At 42.9% G+C, this 25272-nt stretch overlaps 1 protein-coding gene across 2 annotated transcripts in view; it reads right to left on the reverse strand.

Moving 5' to 3' along the window:
• Nucleotides 1–25272, reverse strand: part of LOC311287283 (solute carrier family 2, facilitated glucose transporter member 4-like) — a 64520-nt gene that overhangs the window by 29115 nt on the left and 10133 nt on the right. For both annotated transcript variants that reach the window (XM_084404004.1, XM_084404003.1), the window contains one exon: nt 23776–23936. In XM_084404004.1, the coding sequence (XP_084260130.1) occupies nt 23776–23822 (47 nt within the window). In that variant the 5' untranslated portion in view covers nt 23823–23936. The remainder of the gene's footprint in view (nt 1–23775; nt 23937–25272) is intronic.

Here is a 25272-nt window from a genome sequence, read left to right on the forward strand (position 1 = left end):
ATAAAAAAAAAACTCAAACAAGAACTCAAATAAACTTGGACCAGTCTTTTCTTAAAGTCCCCCTGTGGTGAAAATCAAGTTTTTAATGTTGTTTATATGTGTATGTGGTGTTTTTAATGTGCTTTAAGACAAACCATGTGCAAATTCATCAGTCAACACTATTGCTGAGTATTGTCAATGTGCCGGCATATCATTAACAGCGAACTAGCAGGGGAAGTTATCCCGGTGTAACGACTGAGACAAATCAGACACAATTATTTGGTATATGTACAAAAGAATCTTTAAACTTCACTCTGGGATCTGTGGTCCCATCCTCCAAACAGGGCAAGAAGGTCCTACCATGATCAGATAAGTTGATTTTATGGGGCAAAGGAATGTGGCCACATGCGCAAGGGAGAGACAATGGGAAGACAGAAACAATCTTTAATACAGACTTTGCTGCATTAATCATAGACTAACTGATCTATAAATGAACATGCATCCCAGAAACTTCTGTCTCGACTTTTCTGCTTTAGCCTAATATTTTTATTTTTTATTTTTTATTTTTTGATTGTTTTGTTCCTGCTGATGGCTGGTTGATAGTCTGAGACCTGATCTGGTTTGTCCTTTTGCTCTGCTTATGAGTAGCTAATGTGAGTTTTTAATTTGGCACTCCAGAATATAGTAGTCTTTGTCACATACACTACTCATAATTTGTTTAGTTATTAATTTATCTGATGTAGGCTATTCACTGTGAAACCATTAGGAACCGATAAATGATTAAAATAAAGTAAAAATATTTTTCTTTTTATAGAAAACAATTATTCTTATTTATGTGGGTTTTGGGACTCCCTGAGTCATTTATTCTTTATAGTTGCTGCTCAATTATGGATTATTTGTTTTGCTTGTTTAGTCTTTTTTGTTTTATATTTGTCTTTGTTTCTGTTTGTCTAAAATTTGTTAACATTGTTGTTCTCGCCACTGCTCCTTATACCCTATTTGTTATATGCCTACTACTTATTTGTGAGTTATTGATTTAATTAAAGGATTAAAAGTCATTCATCTCAACATCAGGAGCCTTGCTACTAAAATTGATCTTCTCAGGGTATGGGCTGCTTTACATAAACCTAATATAATCACTATTTCTGAATCATGGCTTCATAACAGAATCACTAATGATGAGGTGGGAATTGATAATTATGTTTTATATAGAGCTGATAGGACATCAAGAGGAGGAGGTGTTGCTACTTATGTTGATACAAATCTGGTTTCTGAGTGTGTTTCTCCTAATGTTGAGCCTACTAACTTTGAGTGTCTTTTTACTAATATAATTTTTCATGAAAATAAACAGCTTACTATCGGTAATATTTACAGACCTCCCTCTGCTCCCACTGATTCCTTAAATGGTATCTTGGCTACTATTAATTCTCTTGATAGACACAATGAACTGATCATATTAGGTGATTTTAATAATAACTGGTTGGATCGATCTTCCTTAGGTGATAGAAATCTTTTAGGCAGTGTAAGCCTTACTCAGTTAATTAAAGAACCCACGAGAGTTGATGGCCGTTCTTCTACCTTGCTTGATTTGATCCTTGTTTCCAATCCGGATAGGATTATTAAATCGGGTGTTTTATCAGATTGTATTAGTGACCATTCTATAATATACTGCATTTGGAAAATTAAAATACAGAGTTCCCCCTATAAATATATCACAATAAGGCAATGTAAAAATATTAATGTTGATTATTACATACGTGATCTAGTAGATATTAGATGGGACAGGCTTCAACTAATTCCACTTGTGGAAGAGGCATGGAATTTCTTCTATACTGAAGTTAAAACCGTAATTGATAAACATGCTCCTGTGAGAACGATTAAAGTCAAAGGTAGACATTTACCATGGATAAATTCTAATTTACTCCAATTATTCAAACAAAGGGATAAAGCTTGGGTTAAATATCGTTTATCAAAAGATGAATCGGATGGGATAATATACAGGCAGTTAAGGAATAAATGTAAAACTGAAACTAGGAATGCCAAATCTAATTATTATAGAGACTGCTTTTCTCGTGATTTCAATAATCCTAGGCAATTCTGGAATCACTTAAATAACATTCTTAACAAAAATAAAAAAACTTCTGTGAAACAAATATGCAAGGATAATGACATTTTATCTGATCCTTTGCATATAGCTCATGCCTTTAATCATCATTTTTCATCTTTATGTAGTTTAAAATCTGTTTGCACTGATGGTTTGGCATGGTCTTCTTATTCTTCTATGCCTGCTGGTTCTTTTTCATTTAAAAAGATCATGCCTACTGATGTCTTTAATGTATTACAGGACCTTAAATTAAAGTGTAGTATAGGACCAGACGATCTGGAAGCTAAGTTTATCAAAATTGCAGCTCACATATTGATGTTTCCTCTTGCAGATCTTTTTAATCTATCATTAACTACTTGTACTGTGCCACAAATTTGGAAAGCTGCAAGAGTGACACCTCTTTTCAAAGGTGGAGATCAATCTGATGTGAATAATTATCGTCCGATTTCTATCATTTGTGTAGTTGCTAAAATATTTGAAAAATTAATTTTTAATCAACTAACTGAGTACATTAATAATTATAACATTTTATCTCCACATCAATCTGGCTTTAGATCCAATTTTTCTACTTCAACTGCTCTCTTAAAATTGACAAATGATGTTTTCTCGGGTTTTGATAATGGTCATTTCACTGGAGCTGCTTTTATTGATCTCTCAAAGGCCTTTGATATGGTTGACCATTATCTTCTACTGGATAAGCTTTACTCTATTGGTTTGAATAAACATGCTGTGCTCTGGTTCAACTCTTATTTGCATAATAGACGTCAATGTGTTGTTTACCAAGGATTCCAGTCAGATTATTTAATTGTTGATAAAGGTGTTCCTCAAGGCTCTACTTTAGGCCCCTTACTTTTTTCCATTTTTATCAATGACCTGGCACATGTTTGTTCTCATTGTGAATTAGAGCTTTATGCTGATGACAGTGTCATCTATACCTCTGATCGGGATTTGCTGCAAGTTCAAAGAACTCTTCAATCTGACTTTGATAAAGTACAACAGTGGCTGTTCATTAATAAACTTCTGTTGAACATGAAGAAGTCTTGCTGCATGGTGTTTTCCACGATACAAAATCGCCGTTGTGCTTCCTGTTTTGAAATAAAGTTTTTAGATGGGTCCCTTATGCAGATTGTGGAGGAATTTAAATATTTGGGCCTCTGGCTCGATTCCAACCTTACCTTTAAGATACACATTGATAATATCATTAAGAAAGTATATGGATGTCTTAACACTCTGTACAGATCAATTAATTGTTTTTCGACTCAAGTCAGGAAAAAAATTATTTCTCAACTGGTAATACCAATTATTGATTATGCAGACATAGTTTACACTAATACCTTTGAGTCCAATCTTAAACCCCTTAATGTTGTATTCAATTGACCCTTCTCTAAGCCACGCCCGAAAACCGCCACAGGCCAATCATGGCTTAGCAACCGTAACTAGGCTTGGGAGGTCTGGCAAGCTTTCGAGCGAGGGAAACATGCTGAAGCGTTGTGCGTATGGATTGTGCAAATCTGATACCCGGTATCCTAAAAGTTTGGACAGGGTGGTGGATTTTGTTCCCTTCCTGAAACCTAAAACCCAAGGGGAGAAATGCCGGGCGTCATCTTCATTTATATAGCGCTTTTAGCAATGTAGATTGTTCCAAAGCAGCTTTACATTGATAATAGGAAATTAAAAGTAAAGTGTTTTGACTTTATAGCAGCTCTAGAATAAAGTTATTGTCCAGCTCGTGGATCAAGCAGTGTGATTAAAGGCAAGACGGAGGCTCACTAACATAACTTAACGTTACTTAAAATTATATTTCAGCATTTTGTTAATCGACGGCCAAACTAGTACCCCAATCCGATCGCAACTCTCCCGGTGTTAGTTCTAGTAAAAGTAAACCAGGGGGCTTGCCGGAGATCTCCAAGGAAAAGGTTGGTATGCAAACTTAATCAGTTCATAAACAGTAGTCACTTATGTGACCCACGACGTGTGAGCAGTAGCCTGGCGCACTAAAAATATAAGCGGGAGAATGTTATCTTTGCAAAGTGGTCAGGCTAATGTCTTGTGTTTATTCCACAATACTTATGGATAAGCTGTTTGATTTATAAATATTAGAATATTTTCAAATTTCACCCACCCTGCTGTGCATGCACATAGCTGTTCCTCAATTTGTGTGTTTCCCATTTGAATGGTCAGCGTATGAGGCGCTGCTGCTTGCGCTGGGACCTAACGTTATAGGCTTTAGCTTCAATTTTGATGAAATTATTCTCTAATCGTTTGCATATCATGTCGTGGATATATCCCTCGAATGCATACTGCAGTCCCTTTTGTCTTGCTCTCTCAGATTTTCACCTGTTCGCCAAAAATGACTAATTATCTCCTTGGGAATGTCTGAAACTGGTGCATACATACTGTAATAGACGTGCCAGGCGCAAAAGCTTGACAGGCGTAGCAACAGTAACTAAGGAGGGCGGGGCTTAGCGAAGGGTCAATTCTCTTTGCAGATTTATATTGAACTGTCCATTTAAAACTCATCATTGTTTTATGTATGATTCACTACACTGGTTGCAACCGAAACCACGTAGGGATTACCACTGGATTCTGTTTATTTTTAAATGTGTTCATTCCATTTGTCCTGCATACCTGAAACAGCATTTAATACCCTATTGCTCAACATACTCACTTAGACACCTCCAATGTTCAACATTTTTTTTGGTACCAAGGTTACTTTCTGTAGCTGGTAGGAGAGCATTCCAATATAAAGCCCCTCATGACTGGAATAACCTTCCTCTTTTTTTGAGGTCTATTTCTACATTTGGGTTATTCAAATCGTCACTTTTTTCTTTTCTTAAAACTACATGTTCTTGTAATTAGGGACACCAATGGTATTACATATAATTGGTTCATGTAAAAAACATTTAGTAATATGTGTGCAATTATGACTTTCTTTGTTATTTTCTTTATCTTGATATTCTTTTACATTTCCATGTGAGATGTGACATTATCCTGTATGTTACATTTTGTCATAAGGTATCATATTGTTAATCGATTTATTATTATTATTATTATTTTATTTATTTATTTATTTTTTTTCTTATGTATTCGGTTGATTATTTGTGAATATACTTTAATATGTGTGCTATGTTAATTATGGGTGCAAGGGCAGGTGAGCGAGGTATTGTTTTGTATATATGTTTGTATCTGTGTTTTTTTGTATATGTACTGTGTGATTAACCTTTGTGTCTGTACATATGCGCAGGACCCCCTTGAAAATGAGATGATACATCTCAAGGGGTTATCCTGAAATAAATTCAATTCAAACTGTGTGAATGATTTACTGTCTTGTGTACTATTATGTATATACTATGGTATGTTTTTTATTATACAACCAACCAACGGTCAATGTAACCTCACCTGTATCATGTCTCCTATCTAATTAATCCTCATTTAATGACTCACACTTTGATGTACATCACCTTCTCTTAGAATGCAGTGTGGATTTGTTATATCTATCTGAGCATTAATGAACAGAAAAAGGGTAAGGCAGAGGTCTAACCACACTTAGGACAAAGACTCATAAATCTTGCCCACAGAGGAAACTCCCGCCAGAAAATCCACCCTTCTCATTGGTAAAGCAAACCCGGAGAGGTGGGACCTTTCTCAGGCTTTATTAGAGACAGTCCACAGTGACCTTGCCCTCTTAGTTTTTTCTCATCTGGCCGCAACACTACTGCTGATACTGGGGGGAACCCAGTTTTCGGTGGCCATGAAAGGTACACTTTTCTTAGAATAAATGAATAATCAAAAGAGTTCGTTGGAACTGATTAATTGATTGTAATATTAATTTAGCTTACCTCAAAGTTAATCTAATTAACTGACCCAAATATTAATAATTAATCATAATTGGTAATTATGGATTATTATTAATATTTCCCCTTTGAGCTAATATTGTTACAGATTGGTGGAGAATGCAGGCAATCGTATTAAACATTGTATGCAAGCAGACAGTAATCAATCACATGTTGTTGTCCCATAAGTTTTTATTAATATTGTATACATGCACGTACAAGTTTCTGATAAAATCAGCAAAACTATAGCTTGAATATGCCTTCCTACGAACGGCAGAAAGTTTATCAATGCTATAATGCATGTTTAAATCTTACGATAAGAAACTCCTGATATTAGCGAAGCAATCCTAATTTCAGTTCTAAATCGAGCGTAAGCCTACTCTGACGAAGAAATCTCAGATTAGCCGCGCGTATAAATGGTACCAGAACAAATTAACCTGAGGGGGGTGAAGAAATCCCCATTTTCAGCATTTTTGAAGGTGATTGAGCGATGCTCCTCAGTCACCGATTAAGGCCTTATTATTCGTTACGTCATTGTATTCATATTAAACCGCTGAACCGCTCATATGAAACAATCACGTCGAATTAGTGGTATAAATTCTAGCCTAGCTAACTAGAAATTTGCCATTGTCTGTAAGGGACTGTGCTGTTTTGATTTGTGAAAGAGTTGCATCACTTGCATGCAACTTCATGTGTTTAAACTGGAGTTCTCAATGCAAACCTTCATCACAACCAATCGCTGCTCCGTTTGATTTGTGTTGTTGGTTGGCATGGGTCTCTTAGCAACACATGACACCGGGAAGTGCGACCAGGCACTTCTGATAGTCTGATAACAGCACAAAACCTCACAGACCCTTGTGTAAAGCTTGCTCCATAGCAACCCTACACGCATACAAGTTAAAGCCCTTTACCTCGACGGATAGCTTTTAGCGCCGGCTAAAACTTAGACACGTGTGAGCGTAAAGTGTAACCTTTAAACCAAAGACTATAGACTTTGGACCTTGGCCCTTGAAACAAAAGGATAGTGATTTGAACACGAGTAACGAGAGTCAAAGCTCCTCGATGCTTTGAATCAAAGGAGTCAATTGTGGCACAAATGATTCTTTGTTTTGAAGCGCCCTCGTTGGTGACCCCTGCTGGTCAGAACAGTGTAAGTGTAGAGAAAACTCAACTCAATGAAACACCTTTCACAAACCAATCGCAAAGGTTTGATCAAAGGTGTAAGCAAGTAATAGCAACGCACAAACTATCTAATACCTTTTAATATGAGGTGTCTTTCAAGGCACGATAACTTAGTAAACTGTAGGGCTCGTTTTATGAAAGCTTGGTCAATCAGACCAATAAGAGACTATTAAATTCGCCTCTTCCTTTTATCAAATGTGTCATTAAATGTGTACGAATCTATAAAAGTGATACAAAATCACATAGAAATTAAATACACACTGGTTCACGAACCGTTGAAATTTAGAATAATTTCGAAACAGCTAAGACGCGCAAGGAATCCCGTTTACTGAAATCCCGTGACTTTAGCAGTCTGATACATGCTCAGAATCACTGATTTGAGACAAATGATTCACACTGGTTTCAGCGCTTCACGAAGCATGTCTCATAGGTGGTTTAAACTACTCCGTCCTCTCTCTCTCTCTCTCGACCCCCTCCCTTTTGGTTTCACTTTTAGTTGAAACCCAGATACCTTGGTTTTTATTTGTGTTTCATTTATTCCGACTTAGTCTACCCCAATTTTATTTTGTGTATTTACACCTGTTGAGCTAAAATATTCCTATTCAGTTAAGTTGAATTTAATTAAATTTGGAATTTAATTAAATCAATTTGCTTATTCAATTTCCCTTTTAGTTGCCAGAGCTATGAGGACACTCCATGTTTACTCTTTATTTCAATTTTATTTCAATTTATTTACTTTGTTTCAGCCTGAATTTCCATATCCAACTAAATTTAAAATTTAACCAAATCAAGTTTTTATTTTTTTTGAGCTATAAGGACATTCTACCTTTACTTATACCTTATCTTAGATATTTACTATCAACATCTTCCCTCTCTCTATAGGATTACAGTAGTTCCCTTTCGTTGTCACTCCGAGTTACGTCGGATGACGACGAATGGGGTTTCGCTTAGAAATCCTATCATCTTCGAGTATATAAAACGAGCCAATGGCAAAGAAATGCCATGGGTCTGCGGAATTTGCATAGCGTAACTCCGCCCCACCCTGGGGGTATATAAGGAAGTGCGCTGGCAACATGCAGATATGTTTTCGCTTCGGAGCCAAGTTGATGTACTTCACTCCACAGCCAATCCTGAGATTCATCTCTTCATTTCTCTTCGAGACGAGCCTCTCTCCAAGTGTTGGTGTGACAGCGAGTTCCAGCGAGTGCACATTCCCTGCTTATCTGTGCAGTGATTTGCCAGTGTTTGTGTGTTCTCTCCCTGGTCGCTTCAGCATTTGTGGAGAAATCTCCTTTCTAAAAGAGCTTGCACGCTTGAGCTTGTCTTTTTAAAGATGCCTCGCCCGTGCACTTCTGGTTGCGGTCTTCTCATTTCTGACTCTGATGGGCACAATCACTGTCTTGTGTGTCTGGGTATTGAGCACGCTAAGGCAGCGTTTGTGGATGAGTCATGTTCCCATTGCGGGAACATGCCCATCGCACGGTTGCGGTCTAGACTCAATGATCTTCATGTGAGAGTCCCCTCATCCGCACCCCGATCTACGGGCTCCGCGAGAGCTAGTACTTCGGCTGGCGGCCAGGGTGACCTGAGGATTACGGTGTGGGACAAAGCGCCGACTATTCCACGCTCCACACCGTCCTCTAGCGCCGTGCAACCCGCGAGTGTTTCAAATGAGCCCGCGGTACAGTCCTCTGACTTGCCGCGGGTCTCATTTGGCGCTCCAGAGGAAGATTCGATGTCGATCGCTGCATCACAGGGTGGGCAAGAGTCCTTGGGAAGTGAGGATTCGGCTGTGCTGCCAGCATTGCCCGAGTCTGATCCCGAGATGACTGCCATGCTTTCCCGGGCAGCCGCGGCCATCAGGCTTGAGTGGTCCCCGCCACCTGGTCCGGTGCGCTCGCGGCTGGATGATTGGTTTTTGGGTGCCGCCACTGATCCTCGTCAGCGCGCGTCCCCAATGCCTTTCTTCCCGGATGTGCAAGAGGAGGTCACGAGGTCCTGGAAGGCACCATTGTCTTCTCGTGATCGCTCGGCGACCTCCTCCGCCCTGCCTCCTCTCGATCAGGCGGCCGCCAAAGGGTACACTGGGGTTCCCCAGGTTGAACGCTCTGTTGCGATGCAACTGTGTCCTCAGAGTGCTTCTTCCCGTGGCGACCCTAAGCACCCCTCCAAAGCCTGTAGGTTCTCTTCCACCCTTGTGGCGAAGGCCTATAGAGCTGCGGGGCTGGCGGCCTCCTCACTGCATGCCATGGCGACACTCCAGGTCTACCAGGCCCAGATGTTGCGTGACATGCACGAGGGGAGGACTGACCCAGTGCTCTTTGATGAGCTGCGTGCCGCCACCAACCTTGCTCTCCGAGCGACGAAGGTGACCGCACGCTCCCTGGGTCAGGTGATGTCCACTTGCGTGGTCCAGGAGAGACATCTGTGGCCCAACCTGGCTGATATCCGTGAGGCCGAGCGGACCCGGTTCCTCGACACTCCCATATCCCAGGCTGGCCTCTTCGGCGGGGCGGTTGAGGACTTTGCCCAGCAGTTCTCGACCGCCCAGAAGCAGACTGAGGCTCTCAAACACGTCCTGCCCCGACGGCCAGCTGCTGCCTCCACCCAGCCGTCGGCACAGGTGCCTCAGTCTGCTCGCCGCCGAGGGCGCCCTTCTACGGCTCCCGCCCCTCCCGCACGGCCCCAGCAGCAGCCTCCATCCGGGTCGCGTCGTTGAGGACGCCGTAGGAAGGCGCCACAGCCCTCTCCCGCCCCGTGCCCCGCTAAACGCCAGGCCAAGCGGCGCTCCTGAGACGGGCTGCTCAGAGATGGCATTGAGTTCTTCCCAGGAGACGGTAGCAGGGCACCCTAATGTGGTTAAAGAAAGAACTCACTTCCCCATCTCTGAGCACACAGAGTGTCCGGATGACAGTGCGCGCCGCTTACGAGCCTCGCCACTCTCGTCCCCCTCTGTCGCCAGTTCCCTGCCAGAGCACGCCTCAGTGGGACGCTGGTCCTCCCCTGGCCTCCTCTGGCAGGACGCGGCTAATGACCGTGCCCCCGCACCGGGCCGCTATGCCACCCACGCCTGGGCCGGTCATTCCGCCTCGCTGCACCACCGAGGGTACGTCTGTGGTCCGCATGACCCCGCTGGTACAGTTCCTGGAAGCCTGGTTAGAGCTTCCCAGGCTGTCCCGCTGGGTCGCGAGGACCATCAGGCTCGGCTACGCGATTCAGTTCGCGCGGTCTCCTCCCCGCTTCAGGGGAGGCCGCTTCACTTTGGTCGGTGGCAATGCCCCGGTTATGAGAGCGGAGGTCGCTACCTTACTGGCGAAGGGTGCGATCGAGACTGTCCCTCCAGCCGAAATGAGGTCCGGCTTTTACAGCCCCTACTTCATTGTACAGAAGAAATCCGGTGGGTTACGACCAATCCTCGACTTGCGCGTCTTGAACCGCTCCCTTCACAGGATGCCGTTCAAGATGCTCACGGCCAAACGCATTTTCGAGTGCATACGGCCGCAGGATTGGTTTGCAGCGATCGACCTGACGGACGCCTACTTCCATGTCTCCATTCTTCCTCGACACAGACCGTTTCTACGGTTTGCTTTCGAGGGGCAGGCATACCAGTACGCGGTTCTCCCTTTCGGGCTAGCCCTGTCTCCTCGCGTCTTCACGAAGGTCGTCGAGGCAGCCCTTGTTCCCCTCCGGGAACACGGGGTTCGCATCCTGAACTATCTCGACGACTGGCTGATTCTAGCTCACTCTCGAGATCAGGTTTGCGAACACAGGGACCTAGTGCTCCGGCACCTAGCTCGTCTGGGCCTTCGGGTCAACTGGGAGAAGAGCAAACTCTGCCCAGTGCAGAGGATCTCTTTTCTCGGTATGGAGATCGACTCGGTCGCCATGTGCGCGCAGCTTACGAGCGAGCGCGCGCAGTCACTGCTGACTTGCCTTCGTCAGTTCGAGGGCAAGAGTGTGGTTCCACTGAAAATATTTCAGAGGCTCCTGGGGCATATGGCATCCGCAGCCGCAGTCACGCCGCTCGGCTTGCTTCATATGAGACCACTTCAGCTTTGGCTTCGCGATCGAGTCCCGAGGTGGGCATGGCATCACGGCACGCTCCGAGTCCCAGTGACTCCGACCTGCCGTCAGACCTTCACCCCGTGGTCGAACCTCAGTTTTCTTCGGGCCGGAGTGCCCTTGGAACGAGTGTCCAGGCATGTTGTTGTATCAACAGATGCCTCCACCACGGGCTGGGGCGCCATGTGCAATGGACATGCTGCGGCGGGCTCCTGGACAGGACCCCAGCGCCTTTGGCATGTCAATTGCCTCGAGTTGTTGGCTGTACGCCTTGCCCTGCACCGCTTCCATGCGTTGCTCAGGGGTCAACACGTACTAGTCCGATCGGACAATACCGCGACTGTAGCGTACATCAACCGACAAGGTGGTCTGCGCTCCCGCCGTATGTCACAACTCGCCCGCCACCTCCTTATATGGAGTCAGAAGCATCTGAGGTCGCTTCGAGCCATTTATATCCCGGGAGACCTGAACCAGGCGGCCGACGAGCTGTCTCGGCTTCGGCCTCTTGCTGGAGATTGGCGACTCCATCCCCAGACGGTTCAGCTGATTTGGGATCAGTTCGGGGACGCACAGGTGGACCTGACTTTGCGCAAGATCAGGGAGGACGAGGAGCAGGTAATTTTGGTTGCCCCGTATTGGCCCAACCGCACCTGGTTCTCAGAACTAGTACTCCTCGCGACAGCACCTCCCTGGCCAATTCCTCTGAGGAAGGACCTGCTTTCTCAGGGACGGGGCACCTTATGGCACCCTCGTCCCGATCTTTGGAACCTCCACGTGTGGCTCCTGGATGGGACGAGGCAGGTTTGAGTTCCCTACCACCAGCGGTGGTGGCTACCATCACTTCCGCTAGAGCATCGTCCACGAGACATGCCTATGCGTTGAAGTGGAAACTCTTCGTCAACTGGTGTTCTTCTAAAAATCTAGAACCCACGAAATGCCCCATCAGTGTCGTGCTTTCCTTCCTGCAAGAAGGGTTGGAGCGAAGGCTGTCTCCCTCCACCCTGAAAGTGTATGTTGCCGCCATTGCCGCACATCACGACGCAGTTGATGGTAAGTCCTTGGGAAAGCACGACCTGATCGTCAAGTTCCTGAGGGGAGCCAGGAGACTGAATCCTCCTCGTCCTCCCCTCGTACCCTCTTGGGACCTCTCAGTGGTTTTAACTGCCCTGCAGAGTGCTCCCTTTGAGCCTCTGCAATCAGTGGAGCTTAAGTTCCTGTCAATGAAGACAGCGCTCCTGGTTGCATTGGCCTCCATCAAGAGGGTAGGGGACCTGCAGGCGTTTTCGGTTGACGAAGCGTGCCTGGAATTCAGGCCGGCTAACTCTCACGTGATCCTGAGACCCCGGCCTGGATATGTGCCCAAGGTTCCCACCACTCCCTTTTGAGACCAGGTGGTGAACCTGCAAGCGCTGCCCTCGGAGGAGGCAGACCCAGCCTTGGCACTGCTCTGTCCAGTACGCGCACTCCGTGCCTACGTCGACAGAACGCAGTGTTTCAGGACCTCAGACCAGCTCTTTGTCTGTCATGGTGGGAAGCTGAAGGGAAAGGCTCTATCCAAGCAAAGGTTGTCTCACTGGATAGTGGACGCCATTGCTTTGGCATACCAGCAGCAAGGTCGACCGTGCCCCCTTGGTGTGACGGCCCACTCCACTCGGAGTGTGGCATCCTCTTGGGCTCTAGCGCATGGCGCCTCGCTAACAGACATCTGCAGAGCTGCAGGCTGGGCGACACCTAACACATTCGTGAGATTCTACAATCTCCGAGTGGAGCCAGTTTCTTCTCATGTACTCGCTTCAACTAGCCGGTAATAGATTCTGCTCAGGTGTCTTCGCTTGCTCGCCATTCCTCTCCACGGACGGGATACGTGCGATATTCTCCTCAGGTGAGCCTAATAAGCCCTGAGTCTCCTCCAGCACTGACGACGTCAACGCCAGAGTTATGCCACCGGCAGCTTTCGCGCTTGGCCAGGTGCCTCCATGTGCATGGTTCCCCCTCCGGGTGACCCCCACATGTGTATTCCACTGTAAGCCTCTTTGAGCATGTGTCTTTCCCTTGGCAAGCCACCTTGCCACCCCTGGGGTTGAAAGATTCCACCTGCGGCTGGACACCCCAGTGTTATTCCGTATGCAGCCCTTCGGGGTCATATGTGTATTCCAAGTCCCCCCCTTCGGGTTGGGCATGATTGCATATTTCCACTGAGATATGCTTCCCAGTGTACCTTGGTATTCCTGTGTTAAGTAGGACTCCTTCGTCCGTGCTAGTCTGGAAGACAGGGCACTGGAAGACAGTCGAGAGGTGGCGTGATTACACTGGGAACCCCATTCGTCGTCATCCGACGTAACTCGGAGTGACAACGAAAGGGAACGTCTCGGTTACGTATGTAACCCTCGTTCCCTGAGTAGGGAACGGAGACGTTACGTCTCCCTGCCACTTCCGCTGTACCGCTGGAAACGCCTGAGTTCAGTCTCGGCTCCTCAGCGAAGACATATCTGCATGTTGCCAGCGCACTTCCTTATATACCCCCAGGGTGGGGCGGAGTTACGCTATGCAAATTCCGCAGACCCATGGCATTTCTTTGCCATTGGCTCGTTTTATATACTCGAAGATGATAGGATTTCTAAGCGAAACCCCATTCGTCGTCATCCGACGTAACGTCTCCGTTCCCTACTCAGGGAACGAGGGTTACATACGTAACCGAGACGTTCTAGCAACTGTTGTTTCCGGAACTACCCAGGTCATTAGTATCCTAATTCCTGTCTGTGCTTTACCCCTCCTCACTCCTTAGTATCAAGCATAGTACATGAAGTATGGTTAACGTAAATGCACAGTAGGCCCCAGACAGAACGGGAAACACTTCCCGTTGTTTCTTCTTCTTTTTACCTTGATGTTTGATGTGTCCCTGCTAGCTTAGTCTAACAGCAGCTTAACCCATACGTGACACCTGTTTTCCTATGTCTCCTAGCTAAACTTAAATAGGTAAAACACTCCTTTCTTCCCTTTCCTTTCTGATTTCATCTTATTGTTCTATTTTGGTTTTGCTCTATTTGTTACTCTCGTAGTATAACATGTGAAAAGAACCATCAGTATTTTGAGTAATAGTTTTATGACATGTAAAAGCCCAGTCATCAGTCGATGCTGCTTAAAGCACGTCAACTAAGATAATCAAAACCTTTTTGTTGTGTGTGCTCACCAACACTAAATTTTAGCTGCACCATATCAACTATTCACATCTTACATGGCCCACATAGCCGTTCTCCCACAGAGCTTACCACCTCTGTAGAAACTTGCATTTGCCTTTGCCACTCCTCTCTTGTGTTCCCACAAGTATGCCAGTAGCCCTCAGACATCCAGCCCTGCCACCCACCATGACCACCTGGAGACCCGGCAGAACAGCGTCCTTGACATCCTTCAGCCTGAAGCAGACAACGACCTGCCGAGGCAGAGAAAGGAACCATTAGACGACAACGAAAGCAGACGTCTGACACCCAGCCTGAGCCACCAAGAGCTGACCAGCATCATCTTCTCCTTGGCCACGCTGCCAGCCACAGAATTCCACAGAGAACGAACCCTGCTCTTCGTCAGCAGGCACAGGACAGATGCAAAGACCCTAACAGAGTAGAGCAACTGAAAGAGATCACCAGTCTTCAGGCGGCTGACAGCTGCTGAGCACCTGTCAACAGACGGGTAAAGAACTGTGTCAATCAAAGAACTTAAAGAACTGGTTGAATTCAAAGACAGACGCTAAAGCCATCAGTGTTCAGCCAGAGCTGAAGTCCAAACACTAACTCAGCAATGCTGTAACATTATAGACAAACTCAAGGTGGTCCTGAACAGGACTGAAATAGTCCAACCAAGTGCAAATGGACCCCACAAGAAAGATGTACCCTGCTGAACTTCACATCAGCCGCGTAAGCTTCCCCAGCCCTGCACAAAGGGGGGAGGAGCCAAACCCTCGGCTTAACATTCACCCGCCAGTGTCCTGAGAGCCTCTGCAGCCGCAGAGGAAAAGGTTTAATTCAGACAAACCCTGAAACGGCACATGAAGTGATACTCAAAGATCTCAAGCGAATGGTCAGAAACATCCCTGCCAGAGCTTGCAGGAGACCACAATGTCCCTGCCAATCTATGAGACATTGATTTTCACCTGCAGTCTTCGACCGGTGTGACAGACCAAGACAGACTCCATCTGCTCTGGATCACATCCAGCCCAGAGTGGCACCGCGTTCTGGCTTTGGCTGTGGCACTACCAGCAGCTGGAACAAGCCATCATAACAGGATTCTCAGACTTAAGAGTCTGAATGCAGGGCACTTCCCAGACACCAAACAGACCTAAAAGTGCCTGTGCTACTACCACAGACTCCGAACGAGCTTACCTTGAACGAGAACCTTTTCCTCCAAAACCAGTTAGTCACCATTTCTGGCCGCTCCACGCAATGCCCACTCAACGATGCATGACCTGACGCAGAAGGCCTTTAACACACAAGGCCTCCTCAGGAAGGGTTCCTAAAACCCCATTGACTCTGAACTGCAAAGATCAGAAGGCACACAGCACGACCATAATCCAAGCCTCTGCTACAAAGTTCATAGTCATAGAACATAACTTTTAAGTAGATGAAAATGTGTACTCAAAAAGAAGCAGGAAACTGCATTAGTAAAATTTAAAGAAACCTTGAATGCATGTGTAAGCCTCACGTGCCAACAGACTATGCACTGCTTTTTAGAATATACAGACATTTGTCACCTGCTGGTTGAAATTGGCACTGCTGCATATTTGTTTCCATGACAATGACTTGTCACATGAAATACTAACTTTAAATAGGGCATGCGTCACCCTGACGCCAGATAGTAAGCAAACCACCTGAGCTGCGTAAACTAACATGACCTTGCGCCCCTTCGTTTAAACTACTGTTATCCTAAAAGTGTGCATTTGATCATTCCGATCCAAATAGGATACAACATGCGATACACATTTTGACCACTGGTTGCTGGCCTGTTTAAATGCATATAAAACGATAGCTGGAATTGACATCTCTACTAAAAGTGAAAAAGTCTTCGATTTTTAACTGGTATCGGTAATTTCAGCATTAAAGCATAAGTCTGTTTGACAAAGGAAGCTCGTACCGGCATGCTGTACCGGCATTTATTATTCTGCTTTGACTGGAGGAATCCAAATTGCAGTATTGTTTAATCTGTTTCTGACGAAGAAATCTCAGTACAGTGTTATATACACGTAGACTTGGGTGATGCTCCCCTTTCTACAATGTAAAAACCTTACAAATTATTGTTAGATTGATGTAATTCATCTAGATTGTGGCTGCATCTACAAGCAGAGCTACCCAGTGATCAAAATTGTTTCACTCATTGAAAAGTTAATATTTATGCATGAGATGGACGTAACTATGTATGCTTAGACAAGCTTCAACTTACAGCAAATCTATTTCCTTACGTTTAAACAAGTAGAAGAAGTTGTTTAAAGTAAAGAGAAGAGTTACATGAGTAAAATTGGCCAATGCCAAACCACATTTGCATGTTACTGAATGTAACAAGTTTTGAAAGACTCAAAGTATAGGCGCCACATTTTAACTCATTAAACATGTATAACTCATTTAAAATGTGCAGACATTCTTCATAGACTGTTGAATTGCTCTGACATGCACTGGTTCCCATGACAACGACTTGTCACAGGAAGTGCTAACTCGTGATGTCATATTGTAAACAAACCAGCCTAGATAGCTAAGCTAACCTAACCTAGCGTCCATTCAGCTTAGGCTAAGCTAAATAATAACTTCTACAGTTAGCGGTTAGCATCATTTACTTGAAACCTTTAACTACAGCTTGTGCTGTGCACAGGGCAAAGTGATCTAAAATACTTTTCCTTTAACCCCAGTTAGGGTTCTGATTTTTCACTTTCTCTTTACTTATTTTCAGTTCTTCCCAGCTGAATTTCACCGCCACTAGTTTAGGAGTAGTCCTTGCTGAGTGCTGTCGGCTAAATTTGCAGTTACCTTGTCAATTAAATCTAAATTGAATTACATGTAAACTGTGTAGCTAGAGAAGAATTCTTATAGTTGTGACCCACTATGGAGTCTAGTCCAAGCAAATCAAAAGTTTAGCCACTCGTGCTATTGATTATTCCCAATTTCAGATCATTCCTGCTGTTTTGATCACTTACTTAAGCCCTTTTTATTTTATTTTACTTTGATAATAATAGCCGTCAGCTATTCACTTGTCTATTCTTTCATTTATTTACATTTCCCCTCTGGTTCTAATGTGGTTCCATTTCCCATAGGGCCCAGAAAGGAACCAGAGACACCTTTATTTGTGACTTTGTTTATTTTCAACAAGTGCACTCATTTTTATGACCCTGTAACACAAGTAATCTCAACGATTACTAGGACATAACTATAGTCCTGAGGATTGATAATAAGCATAATCTGAATAGGAAAACTGTCCTTTTCCTCCTATCCTTCACTTCGTCAAGCCCGTTGTGAACCACCAGTTAAGTCCAGAGAAATAATTTAGCCATAAGAACCATCTTAAGTCATTTATTTCCTCTCGGCTTATGCCCCTTCCAGAAAATATTCTCGGAACCACACAAGTCTTAGCCTACTAATATCCACAACTAAGATGATAAGGATACAAGACCCACTTCACAAGCTACACATGAACACCTAGCTTTATGCTACATACCTAGCTAACCTATTAAACCTTAGCTCTGAACTCTTTAGGGTCATGCATTAGCCTCTCACCCCTAGTGTGCCAAAAATGTTGCAGATCCTCTGTTTAACCTGACCCTAACCAGACAGGAGACCGAAAGGACTGACAAGCCATCGAGAGGAACACTGTTCCACCAAGGCTGCTGACACCAGAGCCAAACGTAACTACACCATGCGAGAAGAGGACCAACGACCCATGACCCAAGCCAGAGTTACAGCCACACCGGGCTGATCAAGATTATCATCTCCTTACCCCATCATAGGGGTATGAAACAGAAGGTAAACAACCTCACATAACAGATCACAGCGTCCCACAAGGAGCGGACCTGTGCTCAAAGCCTCACACACCAGCTAGAGACTGAGGTTCAAACCAGATTCAACGCAGCTGGACTGAGCATGCCCAAGACCAGCACAGAACTGTCACCATGGCAACAACCCAGGTACCAGCCAAGCCTCTTGGAGAAGCCATGGAGGACAACACCCTCAACCTGCAAAAAAAAAAAAAAGCCACAGGATGACCAACGGCTGTCAACGACAACATCCTCCTCCACACCATTCACACAGGTGTCAATCGGAGGCTCCACAAGGACAGCTGGACACACCTGTCTCAGAGCTACAGGAGCTGCTGACACACACAAAACAGCTCCCTGAACAAGACTCACCCGAGGTGTCCTGTAAAGTACAAGCTTCTGACTCCTTGCCTACCCCAGCTTAGGCAAGCTCACATCGGCACCACCTTAAGGACAGAGCAACACTTCAATCCTTCAGACTTCTCGTGACTGAGAGGTAGGGTTGGGTATTGGCTGGGTTTTATCCGATACCAGTACCTATTCTGTATTTTTTAAACGGTTCCGGAGCTTAAACGGTTCTTGAACCGGTACTTAAGAAAACGAAACCGCACACACTTTATCAAAAAAAAAAAAATCTCTCTGTGTGTGTGTGTGTGTCCAAACTGACACAATATTAACTTAAATCTTTAAAGATTTTCTGATTTCTGATTAAATGAAAAATTGCGCCGTTTAATAGGCTATTGATGTAGCCTAAAACACTTAAGTTAAGATCAAAATTTTGTCTTCTCATATTATGACTTTTACTTTAAAACAGAGAAATATCTGACAATGAGCAGAGATATTTTTAACACACACAGTATAGCCTCATATAAATATACTTGATATACTTCATACTTGATATGCAAGATTTGCAGTTGGCATTAAAATACCACGACACTGGCAGCTGAACTTGAACTTTCATCATGCGTGTCAGAGGTTTTGGGTTCTAATCCGCATTCGTACAGGTTTTTTTTTTTTTTTTTTTAAACCAATTATGCTCATCAGTGGTTGTATGTCAAGTAGGGACACGTTTGTGTGCATTATATTTTGTGATTTCACCGAAACGAATAGAGAGTCTCTGCAACGTATTGAAGTGTGCGTCCGAGTGAAGACAGTGTGGTGTGCGCGAGCCAAAAAAGAAAACACTGTATGAGCGCCACTGATCGCAGCGGCAACGAGCACTTTGATCACTTGATTTAAAAAACACATTTCAGCGCTAGATCGTCTCTTATTTAACAAACTAACTAAATGAATGCTCTGCTGGTTAACTGGAGATGTTTTATTATTGGAACATTCGTGCCGCGAGATGTTTTATCGGGGGCGGTAAAAAAAAGTCAGGCACCGAAAGTTTCGTTCTTATTCGGTCTCGTTACTACCGTTTACGTCGGAACCGGTTCCCTATTGGAACCGGGTTTCGGTACCCAACCCTACTGAGAGGTTAACAACTACCTTCTGACCTCCTGCCACCAGCACTAGGTCAGCCTGAAAACCTCTCTATGCTACATAGAGCCCTAACCACTTCCTGCAATCACAAGCAAACACCTGCCCTAAAACTAATTGACTTCAGAATGACAGGTGACACCCTGTCAAGGCACCTGCTGCCTCAACACCTGCTGCACCAACTCAGAGACCTGGACTTGGCTACTGTCTACATCACCTGATGGAACGACCACTGCTCCAGGAAACACAAGCAACCAGAGGCAACCATGGCCTTCCAGCCTTGTATGACAGAGATGTGTCTGATCTCTCTGCACTTTCAACGTTGCTCGTGGTTGTCCTTAAGAGGGACAACAACGATCGAAAGGCGGGTAACGACTGAGACAAATCAGACACAATTATTTGGTATATGTACAAAAGAATCTTTAAACTTCACTCTGGGATCTGTGGTCCCATCCCCCCAAACAGGGCAAGAAGGTCCTACCATGATCAGATAAGTTGGTTTTATGTGGCAAAGGAATGTGGCCACATGCGCAAGAGAGAGACAATGGGAAGACAGAAACAATCTTTAATACAGACTTTGCTGCATTAATCATAGACTAACTGATCTATAAATGAACATGCATCCCAGAAACTGTGTGAATGATTTACTGTCTTGTGTACTATTATGTATATACTATGGTATGTTTTTTATTATACAACCAACCAACGGTCAATGTAACCTCACCTGTATCATGTCTCCTATCTAATTAATCCTCATTTAATGACTCACACTTTGATGTACATCACCTTCTCTTATGCTGGGTACACACCAAAAGATAATCGGGCTGATTTTGGGCCGATTTCCCCCCTTCCGACAATCCTAGCTATGTCCCGATTATCTTGATGGTTTAACAGATTATCTTATCAGATTTTCCCTTGGTGTGAGGTGTGTTAAGAGTGTCCGAACCTGCTCGGAAGAACGTCGGAGCCGCTCCGATCGCGAATCGTAAATATTAAACATGTTTAATATTTACGATCAAAAATCCTGATGTGTGGGGGGAACCCCGAGGACAAACGCGCGCACGCTCTGGAGATTATCACGTGAAACAAAACAATATCCAATCAGAAAGCGAGATGATGGAAGACACGGTCATTCTCACACACACACACACACACACACACACACACACACACACACACACACACACACACACACACACACACTTGCAGGAAGCTTAATGTTAAGATTTAGGATTCATAAGTATAAATTTCGAGGAAACAAGCCTTTGTTTTTCATTTTAAGTGCAGAAATTTTACACAATATAGGGTTTGAAAAATAAGAAGGCTGCAAAGTGCGTTTCAATCTGTAAACATTTTCAAATTTTTGTTTAACTTTTAAGTTTGTCACTGTTTATGTATATGTCTTTTTATGTTTGTTTATCGGCTTTACTCTTTGTACCCCCCTGACTGTAATTGTAATTCTTAAAATCAATAAAAAAAAGATAAAAAAAAGAAGAAAAAAAAAAAGAAGCTGAGTGTTAAGGGATCAGTGAGGTTCTATAGAGGGATTAAATAACTTTTTCTAAAGAGACAATAAATCCAATAAAGAATAAATAAAGACAATAAAGAATGAATATATTTCTGTATAAAAGGTTATATATAATGGTAGGTAGCCTACAATGGTTTTTTCACGTGAATTTTCTGTGAAAATCATTCCAAACACTATCCCAATTTCTTCCTGCATGTTGTCCGTCATGCTTATTCTGAAGTCTCACGATATTTTGCGAGATTCCCTGTGTTCATAGTTGAGACTCTGGTTAAAAATCTGTTTGTGTGTGGTGTGCTGTCTTTGTCACATCATGGCACACCACACACTATAGGAGCCAAACGCTTAAATCTAGGATTTTTTGTCCTCATGTTTGTGGGTCTGTCACATTTTGAAAATCTTATAAGATGTAAAAAATCTTTTGGTGTGTACCCAGCATTAGAATGCAGTGTGGATTTATTATATCTATCTGAGCATTAATGAACAGAAAAAGGGTAAGGCAGAGGTCTAACCACACTTAGGACAAAGACTCATAAATCTTGCCCACAGAGGAAATTCCCGCCAGAAAGTCCACCCTTCTCATTGGTAAATGGCAAACCCGGAGAGGTGGGACCTTTCTCAGGCTTTATTAGAGACAGTCCACAGTGACCTCGCCCTCTTAGTTTTTTCTCATCCGGCCGCAACACTGCTTCTGCTGATACTGGGGGGAAACCACCATGCAAGTTCATCATATCTTCTCCATCCAGCAGAGAAGAAAACGATTGCAACTGACCATGCAAGTATCAATTTAATGAGGTGCTCTGAAAATGATAAGCTGATGGTTCTTTTTATAGTTAAATAGATCTTTTCATAGTTCTATTTCCTGCTTCCGGTTCCATAACACTCACCATTTTACCTATGCATGTATGTATGTATGAATGTATGTATGTTTGTTTAGTTTAGTTATGTTTGTGGTTTAGTTAATAAAACTTGTGCACAATGTGTATTTGGTTTCTGATCCTCTGCTTGCAACAAAGTCCCTTTTACGATCTTGATCTTATTACATGCTCTAAGTGCTGCTAAGTGCTGTACATGCTAAGAAATAATTATTTTTCGGTGGCCATGAAAGGTACACTTTTCTTAGAATAAATGAATAATCAAAAGAGTTCGTTGGAGCTGATTAATTGATTGTAATATTAATTTAGCTTACCTCAAAGTTAATCTAATTAACTGACCCAAATATTAATAATTAATCATAATTGGTAATTATTGATTATTATTCATATTTCTCCTTTGAAGTTAATATTGTTACACCGGTATATTTTTCTGTTGATATGAAAAATCGGGTAAATTTAGCAATATAGCAGGTGTATGATGTATATTAGGATGTTATGATGAACTATTATGCCTTTCTCCACTTATGTTTCTGATGATTGTTAGAAAGCAGCTGCCTGACTCTGAGATGCAAACGGGAACATGGTTTGTGTAACAGTAGCAAAACATTTTTAGCTGTTTGATAACATAGTCAAGCAAAAGGACATTGTCAAGCAACATTATGCTGCATTTACATCAGTAAGTTGACCGAGTAAATCTCTGAGCTGGCGTGAATTAGTTAATTAGCATAATTAGCACATTCATGGCTCCGCGTATACTAAATGAAGCAAGGGTGTAGAGTTGTAAACAAGCTATTTTAAGGCATTTTCACAGGAAAAAAACATTTAAATGTCATTTTGGTGATCAAAGATGTGTTTTAAGGGATAAAATTATTGACTACAGGGGGACTTTAAACTATTCCAACTGATGATATGCTTCGCATTGGCTCAGGTTTCTGGTTTCTTTACTCCCTCTTTCTTTTCTGCTGTGTTTACAATGGTGACAACAACATTCTAATAACATAACTCACACTCATACATTTCCAGGACTCACAACCGCATGTTCTGGAAAGCCCTGTGTGAACGGAACCGGACTAGACAACTAGTTTTCATATAGTGCGAGAGAGCCACTCTTTGCTGAATAGGGGTTCGGTAATTTACTAAGGTGTGGATATAATCGGCGTGTCATCTGAATGTTTTAGATCCAGTCACTGTCTTCCACAAGAGCGGTCTCTGTGAGTTTTGTGGTCCACACTTGACTCATGAACTTGCGCCTCAACTTTTGTTGTTTGAAATGTGATAAGAATTTCATTTTATTTACTTATTACTTATTACAGGTGATAGATCCCGTTACACGTTCATATAGACAGTATATGAGACGCTATTGTAAGCTGCTATGTGAACAGGATATTTCAACACTCAAATTCTCAAATCATTCTCAAAACTGTCCTTGGTAAAAATACTACTACTACTACTATTTATTTGAATTTATTCAGACATTAGCACAAATTGAAAAATGTATGTATTGACTTATGGGCTAGTGACATTTTTAAATGGGGGTTACTGTAATGCTGCAGTCCACAATATTTAAGTAATGAGTGTGTTTTTGTAGATTTTACACTGTAGTCCAAACATTATTTATATTATTACATTATTATTTATTATTTATATTGAGTTATATTGAGTTATATTCAGTATATATATATATATATATATATATATATAAGGATAATAAGGATATAGAGCTGACTTACCTGCCAAAAAACTCTGAGATGATTCCCACAGAGAAGGAGGACACCATGCCCCCAATGGAGAAGATGGCCACAGAGAGTGACCACAGAGATGTCAGTGTTTGTGGAGGGATTGGTTCTGAGTACCTTTCCGTCCATGTTGAGTTATAGTCCTGCTCAATGATCTAAGGTCAGAGGGATGCAGAAAAGAGAAGACAAGAGGAGAATGACATGATGAGACATTAGATACAATTAGTATATTTGCTCTTCTTCAAGAGTGAAAATAGTCCTATTTCAAATAAAAATGTTCAATGTTATAGCATTATATGTTTTGTATGTGCATCACTTTTCACCCTGATGACATAAATATTGTTCTTATTATATAGAGTTGTGGTCAGAATTAATGGCAGCCATGGTAAATATGATAAAAAATGGCAGTAAAAAATAAATCATTTTATCTTTCATTCAAAGAAAAATTTAAAATTCGAACCTTTCATTGAAGTAAAAGAATTGAAAGTGGGGGGGGAATCACATTTTGAAATAAATGTTTTTCTCCAAAACACGTTGGCCACAATTATTGGCACCCCTAGAATTTTTTTACATGTAAAATATCTCTAAAGTAATATTTACGTTTTTTTTTTTTTTTTTTTTTAGCACACCAGGGTGACTAGGAACATGAAATTGTCTAGCTATGACTTCTTCTTTTACAGGAGTTTAAATATGAGGAAACACAAAGGCCAAATTCCCTTAATCATCCATCACAATGAGTAAAACCAAAGAATATAGTTCTGATGTGCATCAAAAGATTGTTGAGCATCACAAAATTGAAAGTGGCTGTAAGAAAATTGCTAAAGAATTGAAAATCCCCATTTTGACCATCAGGGCAATAATTAAGAAGTTCCAATCAACTAAAGATGTTACGAATCTGCCAGGAAGAGGATGTGTGTTTAATATTGTCTTAATGCACGGTGAGGAGGAGAGTTTGAGTGGCCAGAGACTCTTCAAGGATCACAGAAAGAGAATTGCAGAGATTACTTGAGTCTTGGCGTCAGAAGCCTACCAAAAAAAAAAAAAAAAAACTACCAGCCCCTACATCCCCACGTGTTGTTTGGGAGGGTTTCAAGAAAAATCCTCCTCGCTCATCCAAAAACAAACTCCAGCAAATTTAGTTGTCAGACACGACTGAAACTTCAAACGGCACAGGGTTCTGTGGTCAGATGAAAAGAAAAAGAAAAAAGACCTTTTAGGCAGCAAACACACTAGATGGGTTTGATGCACAAGAATAAAAAGTACCCCATGTGTACAGTTTAATATACCGTTGGATCTTTAATGTTGTGGGGCATATTTTTTTCTGCTGAAGGTCCAGGGGTCTCATTTATAAAGCGTGCGTACGCACAAAACGGGGCTGGAAACGTACGTACGCCAGTTCCCACGCAAAGGTTGTGATCTATAAAAAACAAACTTGACGGAAGAATGTGCGCACCTTTAAGCAAACTTTGAGCCGTGCGTACGCACATTCTG

This window comes from Rutilus rutilus, assembly GCF_951802725.1.
Source record: "Rutilus rutilus genome assembly, chromosome: 3".
Taxonomy (NCBI): Eukaryota; Metazoa; Chordata; class Actinopteri; order Cypriniformes; family Leuciscidae; genus Rutilus; species Rutilus rutilus.